Source organism: Colobus angolensis, unplaced genomic scaffold (genome assembly GCF_000951035.1).
Source record: "Colobus angolensis palliatus isolate OR3802 unplaced genomic scaffold, Cang.pa_1.0 Scaffold80, whole genome shotgun sequence".
Taxonomy (NCBI): Eukaryota; Metazoa; Chordata; class Mammalia; order Primates; family Cercopithecidae; genus Colobus; species Colobus angolensis.
In genome coordinates this window covers 1,749,524-1,765,105 of record NW_012121821.1, presented here as the reverse complement: position 1 = coordinate 1,765,105, position 15,582 = coordinate 1,749,524, and the positions used below count along the sequence as shown (strand labels likewise).

At 34.7% G+C, this 15,582-nt stretch overlaps 1 protein-coding gene across 4 annotated transcripts in view; it reads right to left on the bottom strand.

The window, feature by feature from the left end:
* The window catches only part of MSRB3 (methionine sulfoxide reductase B3), a 190,136-nt gene that overhangs the window by 152,992 nt on the left and 21,562 nt on the right, over positions 1 to 15,582 (bottom strand). For 2 of the 4 annotated variants that reach the window (XM_011929243.1, XM_011929245.1), the window contains exon 2: positions 6,623 to 6,749. The exons of 1 other annotated variant lie outside the window; for it this stretch is intronic. In XM_011929243.1, the coding sequence (XP_011784633.1) occupies positions 6,623 to 6,698 (76 nt within the window). In that variant the 5' untranslated portion in view covers positions 6,699 to 6,749. Of the gene's footprint in view, positions 1 to 6,622; positions 6,750 to 8,249; positions 8,414 to 15,582 lie in introns of all 4 variants that reach the window. One more of the 4 variants, XM_011929244.1, reaches the window with a different exon arrangement.

Below are 15,582 nucleotides of genomic sequence, written 5' to 3'. Positions count from 1 at the left end.
AAAAAAAATAAAATTTTCAAGTAAATAGTTGATTTCAAATGCAAAGGCACAAAAGGTAATTTCAGATAATTTATCAATACATCTTAATACAATCTATTTTTTAAAATGTTAAATTTGTATTCTCTTACAGCTCTTTCTTTTAAAGAGTGTACCTAGCAGACGAGATTATGAGAAATTCAATTTCTAAATAAAATGTTTAGGATGAAATTGTAAACTAGGAAAGGATGATAGTAAAAATTCATCAAATATCTATCCACAATATTAGCAAATCTGTGAACTGTCATTCATGACTCATTCCTTCATTAAACTTGTATCTGTTGAGAGCAAGAGCTCATAAATCCTTCTACAATCTGTTACATAACATTATTGTGAATATGTTTAGACAAATAAGCATCTAATTACCTATATGATTCCTCCAAAGTCCATATTGCCTAGATATTCTAACACTGTAGAATTATCATTTGTTTTCAGAATTTATGTTTTACACACTTTACAGTCATTGTCAACTAATGAATTTCTCAAACAAAACTAAGATTTAATTTTTTTGTTCATGCCAATTTAAACTCTCTTGTTATTAGGTGTTATGTATTTTATAATTCTTAAGGTATATAAAGAATGTATTCCATATTTAACAGAAAATCAAGAGAATCCACACTTAACAAACCATATGCCCAACATCTTATTCATACAGTCTTATTGTTGTATAACAACTTAGCTTTAACTAATATCCATTGTCCACAGATAATTAAAAATTCGTCTGGTAATTAGATGCTGCACAGCAACTTTTCAACATTAAAACATTTATTATACAGCTACGAAAACAGTTTGTTTTAGAAAAATACAGCTGCATCAGAGTACTCATTAATCAACATTTTAAATATAATTTTTCTTAGTTTTCTAAAATATTTTCATTCATGCAAAAATTGATTCATGCTTAACAGTCAACATGTTAAACTAATAACGGTTTCTAGATTCTATAAAAATTCAAAACACAGCAAAACAAAATGTGAAATTTTCTTTAATTCTTGGGTGGTCTGCTGAAGAAAATTTAGCTGCACATAAAACCATAAATGACTGTTAAATCAGCTATTTGGATACAAGATAAGTTAATTTATGAAAACTTGTTTCAGTTTATAGAAAGTCTACACATGAAAGACAATTTCAATGAGATGGTCAAGCATAAGGGAGTCGGAATCTTATTGAAAATGGAAAAAGGTTTTGTGCTCTACAAATATTGTTTGAACATAATATAAGCAGAAAATTTTGTGGTTTATAAATCCATATGTTCTTAACTGGCTATTCCTTATACACTTTTGTTTAAGTTTTCACAATGCACCTATGTGCTAATATCAATAATCATTCATGCTATGAAAGAATGTAAACCTAGTGCCATCTACTGGAAAAAGTGGATACCATTTAATCAATTAATTGCAAATTATTTTGTGAATTACAGGTTGAAATTTCTATGTCCTTTTTTTTAATTTCTTTAAAAAAAATCCTCTCCACAGCATTTTAATACAATCAAAGAAGTTAGGTAAGATAAAGTTAGGTCAGATGTTGGGTAAGAATGGTGAAATTGGAGAACTGAGGGCATTAATCTGAACACAAGGGAGAGAATTCCTTTGGGGACACCAATACTGAAATCAGAAACACTGCGTTCTGATGAGTTTTATGTTGAATTCATGTGCATCTTTTAGAACAGAGGTTCTGGACATGCGGTCAAAGAGCTCTCCTTGAAGAGTTTCAGAAGATCTAACAAAAAAATTCTTGAAATTATATGAAAACATGTGTAGACGCATATATGTCTTTTCTGGAAAAGAAGGTCATAACTTTTATCAAAGCATTATGTAGGTGGTCCATATTTTTTATGACCCAAAAAAGGTTCTGAAGAACTAATATAGAATGTCAATGCATTCAGTAAGTGAACAGCACACTGACGATTCTGATTATCTTTCAAGTACATCAGTTCTATTAATGAAATATTGCCAGCTCAAATTGAATAAGTACTTGTTACTTACAGATGTGGCTTTAATGTGCATCTGTAGTATTTCCTCTTTACAAATGGAGACTTTAAAGCACAATAAACAATAATCTGCTGCAAAGAAGTGATCAAAAGGGCCAGAGTTCTTAAGTCTTATGCTAAGTATAATAACATCCTTATTCACTGCCTCAAACAGCTTACTACCAAAACTCAAACTGTTTGCAAGAAAAGGTAAAAGCAATTCTGGATAATATGCATTGAATCTGTTGCCACTTTTGTTGTTTGTTTAGCTACAATGTGATTTATACTTATGGCATCCCCTATATTGTACTAATGCAATAAAGTGAGAAAAAAATTGTTAGACAATAAATTCAAAAGTAAACCAAACTATGAACTTTACTTTTAATCTTCCCATATAAAGGAGTTTCAAATAAATTTGTACTCTTACAGCTATGACTTCACCTCCACATAAACATTCCAAATGTTTACTGATTCATTTAACAAATATTTATTAAGTGCCAGGCACTGTGTTAAGCTCTGGAGCCATAAGCCGCTGATTCATAGAGTTCTAGTTATACAGATGATACTCAATGACTTTCTAACACCATTTGCAAAATATCTCTAAGACTTCTAATTGCTACATTAGAAAACTATGATATATTTATAAGCTACAGCCATATAACTCTTCAATTCATGGAAACTATTAAATATGCCACTAACGTCAAGTAAGAATCACAACCACAAATTTTATGTATGATGGTAGAAAAAAAGTATAATTTATCACTCTAATTAGTACTATTTAGACAAATTTTATTTATTTCACCCTCACTTGGCTGAAAGCTATCATGATATCTAGTATAAGCTACAATTACACTTAATTTTTATCTACCATTAAAACTATATATAAAATTGTGCTTCCTGATTCCTCCTCAGATAATGCTTCAGTCTTGATTAAGAGGCAAGAAATTCTAATGTTCAAACATGGAAACTGTGTCCTACCACCACAAGTCAGCAGACTTCTCTGTAAGTTCCCAGTATTAGTACTGAGTTTTAAGATCTGATTAACCTAAAGTCAAAAGTAAAAACAAGTGACAGTTAATAAAATCACAGAATTTAAGAACTAAATATATTATCTAATTCCTCGTAAAGATGAAGAGACTGTGATCAGGAGAAGTTTATTGATTTGTTCAAGGTCACGCAAGTTAAGGACGGAGCTTTGGTTAGAGTTTTCTAACTCCTAATCCAGTGTTCTTTTAATACATAAAAGAAACTGTTGTAAGAAATTAAGAAGAAATTCTGAGAGAGAAAAATTACCTTTAATTACAAACAAGAGTGAACCATAACTCAGATGCACTTAATAAGATCTAAATTAAAATTATACTTTATTAAAAAATAAGAAGTAAAGAAAGTCAAAGCTAAAAATAATAGATCGCTCTTTTGGGATATAGCTTTCATGCAGGTCAATCCAGTTATAATCAACTTTAAGAGCCTGCTCCAATTATATTTTAGTTCTGGAATTATTTCATATTGAATAATACTCAAAATTAGTAGGGTACTGGCTGGGGAACAGACATCTTTTTGATTTACAGAGATTTCTGTTGTAATGGGTTTTGACCAGCAACAGCATATTAAAGCAAGACTTCAAACTTTCACCTTCACTTCCTGTATTTCCAGTTTTGGCCTCTTCTCTTCCCTACCTGTACAAAGTAATAGGGACTAGAATTCCCATTTCAATTTCATCTTTATTTTTCAAAATTTAAAGTTTGTTTCATTATTGTTGAAGTTAACTTCTTCAACATTTCTATATATCTAAGAGCAAAATCCTGTTAGAGAAATTGATGATGATAAAGATTTTGCTAAATCCAAGTTATAAAATATGTAGACACCGGAAGACTGACTTTCATAACACTTTAAAAACTAGTGGTGCTTGAATGGTCAAGAAATTAATGGAATACTATTCTAGCCAATTCAATTTTCAAATTAAAATGGGTTTACAAGCCCTAGATAAGAAAGATGCGAGTTTCTTTTGGCTTTTACCAGTACTGGGTAGTAAGAATAAAATAAATCTGTTGTATATTTCTAGGACTTGAATTCTGGTTCAGCAGGGTGTCTAAGTAAAATAAAGAGATCAGAACAACAGATCAAGATGGTTATTTCTCAAACATAAAGTGTATTTGTGAGTCCCATGAAAGTAAAAAAATAGTTAAATGAAACATAGGACATGTTTAAAAGTTTGAAAAGTCTGTTGTATTGGAAAAACATAAATCTGTATTAATATAGATACATGAATTTCCACATTGAACATAGGGAAGACATATATGGTGTTTACTAAATGCCGGCCACAGGTTTAAGCACTTTTCACATCCCAATCTATTTAATTCTCACAGCAACCCTTTCAGATTGGTAGTATTATTATCCCCATTTTACAAACAAGGAAGCTAAGGCACACAGCTAGTCAGTGGCAGAGTCAGATTTTAAATTCAGTCTGACCCCAGACAGAATTAGTGTGCTTAAGCACTGTACCACAATGGTTAACTTCTTAAAAACGATCAGCTTTGCTGAATTTATCTTTGAATCATTTTGTCATCAAAATTTAAAGATACTTATATTTCAATTAAATAATCTCATTATGAAACTCTTTAATCCATGACTGTCATTTATTGAAGAATATACTGTTAATTAATGTGGTTTCTATAAACATTTAGCCTCCTCTATATTTGGCAAACCCATATTACAAGAACTATGCTGGGTACTTTTACACACTGGAGCTTTTTCCAGAGGAAAACATCATTATGTATCATCTAAATAACCTCCATAGTCCACCTGTGGCATGTACCGTAGAGCACTGAAAAGGTTCTGCATAGCACAAGTAACTAGTGGTTGAGGTTCTCCCTCAAGGTCACATACAATTCCACAGACAAACCTTGTCAGTTCTACAGTCTGAATCTCTCCCAATTACAATCTTCCTTTTCAACTCTATTGTAATGGCCACAGCACTTCACATCTCCTCACAGCCTCAGACTCCTCCAGTACTCTTTACGGTGGCAGTGCAGGGGGATGTGGGTCCAGGGGGCATACTTAGAAGAGTGATTGGGGCCTCTATACATTAAGCTTCATTAGCCCCTCATGTCACCACAAACAGACTGAAAATCTACTTTTAAAAAAAGTGTATTTGCTATATAAATATGGCTGCAAGACAAATACCTTACTCCTTCTAATCAGGTTGCCATCCCAGCCTCTCTCACAGAAACATCTGAAAAACCAGCTCTGACCTCCTACCATACTAAATCAATAATCTTTGTAAAATGCAAATGAAGTCATGTCATTCCTGCTCATCTCTCCAAGACTTAAATTCCTTAGAACATCATATAAAGTGCTTCACGATTTGGCCGCCTTTCTTTCCTTACCTCTTCTATTTGCCCTTGTACATCCAAACCAGCCATATGAATAACTGTATTTCTCTGAACATGCCTTGCTCTTTCAGGCCTTTGTGTTTTCCCATGCTACTCCTTTTGTTAGAAACAGCCTCCCCACCACCCTGCTTAGAAACCAGGCTAACTGTGCTCCCAGTCTGAGATTTAGCTCAAGCACCATATCCTCCATAAAGCCCTCCTTAAACTTCAGAGATCTTCCCTTCCTTCCAACATTTCTTCTCCTAAAGACTAGATCTAGGATCAACCTCCTCTGAATTACCTTAATACACCAAGTATAAATGCCTCTAGTCTAGTCAGGTCAACATATGATTCGACAGTCCTCACACAGTTCCATTTCCATCTTGTACTTGTTGAAAAAAATCAGCTTTACCTTATTTATCACTGTATCCTCACTGCTTAACACAATGCCTGGCACACATAGTTAACATTTAATGAGTTGGAATTAAATTCTCTATACAATGTAGTGATAGATATTTACACTAACAGAAAAATGTAAAATATATTGATAATCATACTCACAGAAGTAAAATATTTAGCCATTGCGGTTTTCATAATAAAATTAAAATACTAAGCTTATGATACAGGCGCATATAAAATTTTGGACTTTCATGCCTCACTTATTTAAATTCTTAAAATCACACTGTTAAAAAGTGTCGTGGTTCTAATTTAAGAACCCACTGATGCATGCTATATTAGTTCTGTTTATTTGGTCATTGTTAAGTAGAACTTTTTTTTCTTTTTAACTACAATAAATTGGTAACTTAATTATGCTAACATTGCTCATTTTCATTTTTTCCTAAAGGAACGACCACATGTGGAATGAAAAGCATTTTCATTATCCTTTAACAAGATGAATGTCCTATTTTGTGTGATTTGGGGCAGTTTCTTACTCAGACTGCCAGCCTCTTATGAACATTATGATTTGCAGATGTGTAGTGTGCATTAAAGAACAAGAAGATATCATGAAATATTAGTGACAATTATACACTGGGCAAGGAAACTGGACAATGTTCCAAGGGTTGTAAGGATTGTGGAAATGAATGTTACTCAAAGTAGAGTGGTGATTTATAACCAATTTCCGTCTTCAAATTAGGGCCCAAGTAAAAGAAAATGAAATTTAGCAAAGCATGATGGTGTATCATTTCCTGCAGCAGAAACACCCAGTTGGCCCTGTGCCTTCACTATGTACAGTACAACAAGCAGCAACCTGAGGGAAGCCCACAGGCTCGAAGGGCTACTGGCTGGCTCTTTGTCACCAAATGCAGCAGGTTGAATGCAGACATCACTGTGATATCTTCACCAACAAAACGAGAAGCAAAGAACAGGGGCAAGAGCTGAGTAGGAGAAAAAACAAAACAAAACAAAAAACAAATTAAAACATCACAAATATTAAACACATTAATTGCACAACTGATGGTTACAGTTTTATCTGGAACTGAATACATGCACATATTGCTAATAAATTTCAAATGCCTATTTTTCAGCCGGTGAGCTTACTTTCAATATAGCTTTATTTGTATCTTATAGATAAAATACACACTACAAGATAGCAGTGTAATCTGTAAACACAGTTGCAAGAGGTTGAGAAAAGAGAGGAAGTTTAAAACCAGTTGAAAGGAATTCACATTTACTGAGTTCATACCATGTGACAGGAACTGTCTGGAGCCTAATATACACGTTATATCATTTAATTCTTACAATAAACCGAGGAGGTAGGTTTTATGCCCCAATACATATGTGAAGAAACTTTGACTCAAAAGTCCAAGGGCACAAAGCAAATAATCAGTGGAAAAAGGACTAGAAAACCCTGTTATATCTGACTGCAAAGCCATGTTCCTTCCTTACACCATGCTGCCTTCTTCCAGCAATTACTGGCAAATCTCCCTCCCTGGAGAAGACTATAAAATAATAAGATTAAGAGACATATTTTGTTAGAATTTCATTTTATGAAATAGAGACCCAGAAAACCTATGGACAATTAACACTTTCAAAACAGCGTTAAGTTTGAATAAAGCATAGCAAATATGAATTTTCATTTAATTATATGATTTATAATTTATAGGTCAATTCTGTGAATAATATTCATGATTTAGTCATTTTAAAAGTGTAAAATTGTTTTTTAATGTCTTTGGAAATGAATTATGTGGAAGAATCTAAAAATTGTGTAGATATTAAACTTTAGAGAAAAGTTCAATTCCTAGGATTTTCTTAAAAGTTTTGTACAATATTTCAATTGGTAAAGATTAACTTTAAATGGAAATGGAAAATACTAGATTAATAAACTTCACATATGTTGTTTCAAATTAGCATTTGAAGTGACTTTAACCATTAAATGCCCAAAAATTAATACAAAATTAATGTCTTGTTCATTTCCTGACCACTTCCCCTGCTCCCCACCCCAAAAAAAAGTCTGTTCCGGACTCTTCCGACCTCCTTGAAGAACAAACATATAATAAACAGTAATATATTTTACTAAATCACTCTGGAGTATATCTGACAGAAATCTGCTTGTATTAACATGCCTGAACTCTGACTTCCCCAAACTAAACTCACTACAAGACTAAAACATTTTTGTGTTACTAACTGGAGACAAAGGGGAGGGAAAAGGAAGGTAAGTATCACAATGCACAGCCCGAAAGAACCATTAAACATAAATAAACATGTCATTTTCACGAGTGACTGCAGAGCAGGGAAAAGAGAGCACTCCTTTGGAGCAGACTACCGACTAATAAAAGATCAAAGGTCTATACCTCACATCACTATAAATAAAAATGTATTTTTTCCTTGTGACCCGTCTCTGTGAGGAATAAAGTGCACACAGTAAATGTAATTACTTAGCAAAGCTGCAGTCTCACTGTGCTTCCACAGCTGACCATAAAACGTCTTCCTATTCTGTTTCATCAACTCCTGTACCAGGCAGCCTGGGCGCCTACCAACCACTGTGGCCATCTGGCTTATGTCAAAGCCAGCGCACAGGAAGAGAGGCAGTGATGTCATTCTGCAGGTCAGGGAAAGAACAAAGATGCATTCTACAATTAAAAACTGAGGGCCACAAATACCGGGAGCCCTCCAGCATGATATGACTGTGTGATTTAATATTCTGACTGTGTTGCCTGTATTTCTACCCAAATAGCCAGGGCTCCATCTAGTGGCAAATTAGTTTTGCCCAGTTTTTTTGAAAATAGAAGACCCAGAAACGACATTAGCACTAACAAAGTGGGGCAACTAAAATGACTGCTTTTAGAGCAGTCTAGTCTTTCTATACTGAAGAATGCAAAAAGCACAATTTGTCACACTGTTCTCTATTTCCTAATCCTAAAAGAATGCATTTCATAGGTTAGGATTTGATATTATCTGAATTATTTTAATGCCTGCATAGATAGCAGAAAAGGACTGAACTTTGTAAAATGCATGCAAATTGGTATTACTCATAAACCACTCTGAAAATATGTAGCTGAGACATAAAGTGAAAAACAGTTCTAAAGAATGGATGTGTGCATCTGGATACCTTGGTTACATCAAACTAATATGCTTATACTTCCACAGAACAAAAGAATCATAGTTAATATGGCTCTAACATATATTTTTATGCTGAAATGGTTTAACAAAATTATTTTTAGCTCATGTTTTCCACTTAATTAATGTTTGCAGTAAATAAAATAAAACACTTTAACAAACAGATCTAAAATACATATGTTTGCATGAAAGATGGGATATCACAATGGATGTGTGTGATCCGCGGACACAGACTGTCTGGGTTTGAAGCTGGTCATGCCCATAACCAATTCGGTGACCTTGGACAACTTGCTTACCCTCTCGGGGCCTCAGCTTCCTCACTTATCAGATAATGATTAAATAAGTTAATTGGTAAAAAGTGCTTGGAACAACTCCTGGGACATAGTATACGCTCAGGAAATGTTAGCTATTATTATTTATGCCAAATATTTACTACAGTTTTAACTGCATTAATTAGAAAATTGTAACAGTCCATTTATATCCACCCCAAGCTATTCTCCAAAGAATCCTATTTAGGTCAGAAAACCACTACTTGATAGATTTCCACAGTAAATTATTCTAATGAAAACAACAGAACAGAGAAATCCTAAAGATAACAGTTGACTGTGCACACAGCATGTGCCATGCACTACTCTAAGCATTTCACATTTATTAGCCCTTTTAATCCCCACAACCTAATGAGGTATATACTATCATTTTCCCTTTTTTAGACACAGAAACTGAGGCACAGGGAGATTAAGTAAATGACCTAAGGTCTTACACTTAGTAAGGGACAGGGACTTTAAGTAATTGGGTAATCTAATTGATACATGTGAACTCAGGCCATTTACCTCCAATGCCAGTACTCTTGACCACTACACAACTGGCAATGAAAAGCCTTACGATGCACCAACCAACTCTAGATACTCTGATTCCATGTTTCCCCACTAGGTAGCATGATAAACATGTAATAAGGAAACTTAATTCAAGATTACTTGATGGCCAGGCAAGGTGGCTTATGCCTGTAATCCCAGCACTCTGGGAGGCTGAGGCGGGCAGGGAGTTCCAGACCAACCTGACCAACGTGGCGAAACTAAAAGTACAAAAAATTAACCAGGCACGGTGGTGGGCGCCTGTAATCCCAGCTACTCAGGAGGCTGAGGCAGGAGAATCGCTTGAAACTGGGAGGCAGAGATTGCAGTGAGCTGAGATTGCGCACTGCACTCCAGCCTAGGTGACAGAGAAAGACCCTGTCTCAAAAAAAGAAAAAGAAAAAAAAAAGAAGAAGATTATTACTTGAAGATTCTCTCCCTTGACATTCTCAGATTTCTAGACTTGATCTTTCTAGTTCCACCACATGCAACTTCAACTGCTTTCACCTTCAAATTTTTTCTCTAAATTCCTTGGATATACCTTTAGAATCTGTAAAGCTAACTCTATGTTAATCTACCAAAACTTCAATATGCTGATAATGTACTTTTGAGGACCAAACAAACTAACAGCTACTTCCACTCTCAGACCCCCAAATTGAAGTTTCAATTTGGCAGCTTTTAACCATTTGTATTTCCTGAACTGTCTGAGTGAAGGCCATTACCAGAAACAATCCTAGTCCAGAAAGAAGCAAACGCTTAGCATTAAACACCCTGTAGGAATCAGGATTGAGCAAGGATCACCAGGAAATCCGTAATTCTCCAAGTTTATTCTCAACTTCCTCACTTTTGCATTGCCTTTTATTCAATTACCTACATGGATGAACAACATTTACAGATAATCCATCCACTTCGGCCTCCCAAAGTGCTGGGATTACAGGCGTGAGCCACCATACCCGACCTAATCAACATGTCATTTTTAAAAGCCGGACAAGATGTCTCACGAATCTTCCTAATCTCCCCAAACATCTGGTAGATAATTTTGAAAATAGTGGGCATTTAAAAATACTGACTGCACAATGCCTAGTGAGCAGTATCACATTATGTGTTAAGAACAGAATTAGATTCCGTAATTGTCTATAATTACCTGCTTAAAACATTTTGATGATTCCCCCTTGTATATCACAGGGTTCTCCAAACCATGTTCTGAGAAACGTAAGATAGTCCTTCAAACAAGTTTAGTAGTCAAATAGTCGTGGAAATGCTAACCAATATAAAGGGTCTGAGAAGTCTTCAGTAGATATGCCTGCTTAACTTTGTCTCAGTTGGTGCCTCTGAAATGTTTCTGATCACACAAAACTCCTTTCTGTCCTATCACCCAACTCCCAGAACACATTCTGGTAAATCCTTCTGATAAAGCCCAAATTCCTAAACAAAGTATCTAAAGTATCTAAAGTTCTACATTCAGCTACTGCTGAACTCTTCAGCCTTTTCCCTTGCCATACCTCTACAACCCACCGCACCCCAAACTCCTGCCATACTAACATGGTGGTAATTTTCCTGATAGGTCAGCTGTTTCCTATTTCCACCTCCATGTCTTCATTCCAGATCCTTACTATCTTTGCCACCACTTACAACCTCCACCATTCCTAACTCCTCCAATTCTAGTCCCCAGTATAGCACCAAATATGCTACCATACCCCCATAACAATTTTCAGGGTACTGATTTGCTTAGATCTCTCCCTTTTCTAGATTATAAACCCCTTAACGACAGTGACAGTGTCTTTCATCCCTGCATCCCAGTACCTGGCACATAACAGTCATTCATTTATTGAGTGAAAGACTACGAAAATGACTGATTATATGTTCAGGATATGACTATATTGTTCAGGATCATCATTTCCAATGCTGCTGTCTCTGCCATCTCAACTGCTAATAATGCTTAAAGGTAATAATTTGAATTAAAATATATTATACAATTATTAGTTCCTATGAAGATGTGGGAAGTTGCAAATGTAACCTGACTTGAAATCCAAAAATAATTTAAATGCCCTATTTTGGTCAAAAATCTTTACTTCTTCATCTCCCTCGTGAATTCTAACATCCAAAAATTTGATTAAAGTTAATCGGCTAGGGTTTTGTTTTAGGTTTATCTTTTTTCCCTTTTACTTTTTTCCCTGTAGTTGAACAATAATCTTCCAAAAAGAGATGGTATAAAAAGTAATCTAGAAAACTCACAAAGCTGATAATTAGCTCCAGAATAAGTGAGCTGATGGTACTAGTGGTTTTAAAGTGTCAAACCTAAAGGTCGAATCCCTTCCCAATAAATGCCAAAGGAATGTCCACATCAGTGGTTTTTCACAAGCTAGTAAAATGCTCCCCTCCACCACACCCAGAACTGTAGGAGCCAACAGTTTGGAGTTTTGTTAAATAATGACCAAAAAAAAGTCTCAAAACCCTAATCTCACCATAATATCAGAAAAGAAAGATTATGTTGACACCAAGAACTAAGAAAGCGATCTCAAGATAAAAAACATCCTTTTAAGTAGAATATATTTAGTTTTGTGGGGGAGAATTTTCATTGTTGCTATTTTGTAATGTTATTATGAACAGAAGAAAATTCATCATGGGAACCACTAATCTATATAATATAGTTCTATAAAAACATCTTTGTTCTTATCAACCCAGTGCCTAGCAGTTTATGCTCAACTAGTGTTTGTTGAGTGAACTGATCGATCATTTAGCTACTGCTTGAAATCCATAGCTCATTGGCTAGAATTTGACATTCCTTTTGTTAAACAGAGATCCTTTTGTGATTGTATTTGTTTTAAGAAACAACAGAATCCTGGCTATTCAGAATGTTTAGTCGATCTTTCAAGTGACTTTAAGAGATAATTTTTTTAACTTACTCAATTCACCTATATAAATTCCAACTACATGGAAAACAATGTATCAGGTGCTGATGAACATGCAAAGATGTAAGACATAGTCTGTGCTGTTAAAAAACATATTAGCTTAAGTGGGAACATAAGACATAAGCTTAATGAGTTAACAGGGGTAGAAATCAAGTGTTATGGAATTTCAGAGGAAAGAGAAATGCTTCCAGCTTTAGGAGAGGGAGTGGCAGGGACATACAGGAGTTTGTAACCAAAGAGAAGTTGTATGAAGGAAGACTTTCTATTTGTATTCTTTCATCTCTATATCTTTAGGGTTACCCATTCTTAAACTTTTGGATCTCAGGATTCCTTACACTCCCCAAAATTATCAAGGACTCCAAATACCTTTTGTTCACATGATTATAAATATTAATATTTACTTATTAAAAATTACAACTAAGAAACTTTTTAACTATTTGCTTACTCCATTAAAAGCAAATAAAAAATAACCTACAAAATGACTATTCTTAAAATAGTAAAACTTTATTTTAACCTGAAAGCTTAAATAAATACATTTATAAAAATGACATTTATAATGAAAATTAACTATATTACCAAAAATAAAAATATATGTATAATGGAAAGAGTTTTATATTTTTGCAAATCTCTTTTTATTATCTAGCTTAATAGAAAACAACCGAATTCTCATCTCTGCTTCTGCAATCGATGTGTTGTGATATGTTGTTTTCGTTGAAGTACGTAAGTGAAGAAAATCTGGATTCATACAAATAAGTAGCTAGAAAGGGGAGGAGTATTTTAATAACCCTTTCAGATAATTGTATGTTTTATTCTTTGTTATCACACCAAAGATCAACAAATGGTAGTCTGAAACCATATCAATGAACTTCTCATACTGCTACATTAAAACCCACTGGTCTATCTTGCATTTTGAATGGACCTTCTAATCTTGCATGATTTTGTAACATCCTGCACTGCTCCTTTGGAAAATATTGGTTCACCGAGTTACACAGATCTTTCGTATGTTGAAACATTTCATAACATGATATCAAAAAACCATACTCATTAATATCATCACTGATTTCATCAGAAAAGTTTTTAAATATTGAGAAGCTATCAAGCTCACAGTAGGAGCTGCAAGTTTTCCAAAATTTCCATGTAGATTTTATCTCTTCTTACAACTTCAACCATCACTTCTTGATAGATGAATACAAAGGTCTAGCACCAACTTTGAACCAAGCTCTAATGCTTTATGTTCTAACATCTACTAGATAATATCAACTTGCATTTGCACAGTATGTTATTATTTACAAAGCATTTTCGTATATATTATGATAAAGTCTTTTAACCTTATAATAAAGCCTTTAGTCTCCCTGTATATTGTTATTGAATATTTGCATGTATACATCTATGATGAGATTATTAACAATAATCATTTTTGAGCACCTGTACTGTGTGTATGTGTGTGTGTGTGTGTGTATATATATGTGTGTAACCTCATTTAATCCTCATATCAACCCTGAGCTAGGCACTCCTATATGTAGTAGTCATTATTACTCTGTACACAGTAATTCTGGCTTTCCATCTTCCAGGCATATGGTAGGAATGCACTTTCTGGCCCCCTTGTGGTTGGGTGGGAACATGTGGCTGGCTAGCTCTGGGCAATAAATTGTGAGCAGAAATGATTATGTGTATTGCTTCCAACCCAGAGCACTTAACTGTTGGTGCGAGACCCTCCAGAGCTTTCTTTCCCTCTGCAGCAGGGACCAGCAATGTTCTATAATTAGATGGTGGCTGCTCCATTAGTCATGATCCTGGGATAAGGAGATATGGAGCAGAGCTCCCATCTGGACCACAGTGAACACATAGTACAAACAATAACTAAACTTTCAGCATTTCAAGTCATTGAATTTGGGGGCTATTTGTTCCAATAGAAACTGAAGTTTAGAGAATTACCTGCTTGAGGTTATATGGTCAGTAAATTATGGAGCCACAATTTGAATTAAACTTTAATCTCTTCTACTACATTCCAAACTCCTCAAGGGCAGAGGCCCTTGTGCCCCTAGACTGATGTCCTTGTTTTAGAAAACAACAGAGTCTGTAAGGATGAGAAGTCTAATGCCAAGGACAGTGAGACCACTTCCAAAAGTCCATAGTTTCTCTCTCATTAGTCATCCCTTCTATCCTAAATATCCCAAAGAGATTCTTAATTTAATCAGAAGATGCGACTGCCCTCTCATATTCAAACATTAAAGGCCAGGAGACAGCTACTTTACTTCGATCACTCAGAGCTCACAAACTTGTCTCAACACCAAAAACTAAAGATTTTCCTCAGCTGCAAAAGTGACTGAGTACCTTCTGGTCACAATAAAATGACAATGTGAAGATCTTATTTACTGAAGCAACTGAAAGTTTCTTGGACACTAAGCACTAAGCACTGTAGCTTTCTTAGTGATCTAACAAGTCAATGCCTAAATCCACACCTTACAGATAGAATGTTTGATTTAAAATCAATCAACAAATACAAGGAAAATCAATCCATTTGCCATGATGATAGAAAAATGTCTGTTTCTTCCAATAGCTGTGATCATGATCCCAGAACTAATGAGAAAGAACCACATTAACAGCTCGCATTGTGACCTGGAAGTAATCAATGAGCACATAGTCATAACAATATAAGCTTTTGGAGACAACCTATGGACAAATATTTGACTGTGATTTCAGAACAGACTGTGAGCATTAGCAGCTTCACATTGTGAAACAAAAAGTATACAGCAACAAAATGTAAAGAAGGCTGGAAAGAAAGGTGGAGGAAAGATTCAGGGTATCAGTGTCCTCTCTTATAAAGTAGAGGGTTAGAAGACACCAACTAGACTGGGAAACGCTAACTGACCCCTAGAGTCCATGCT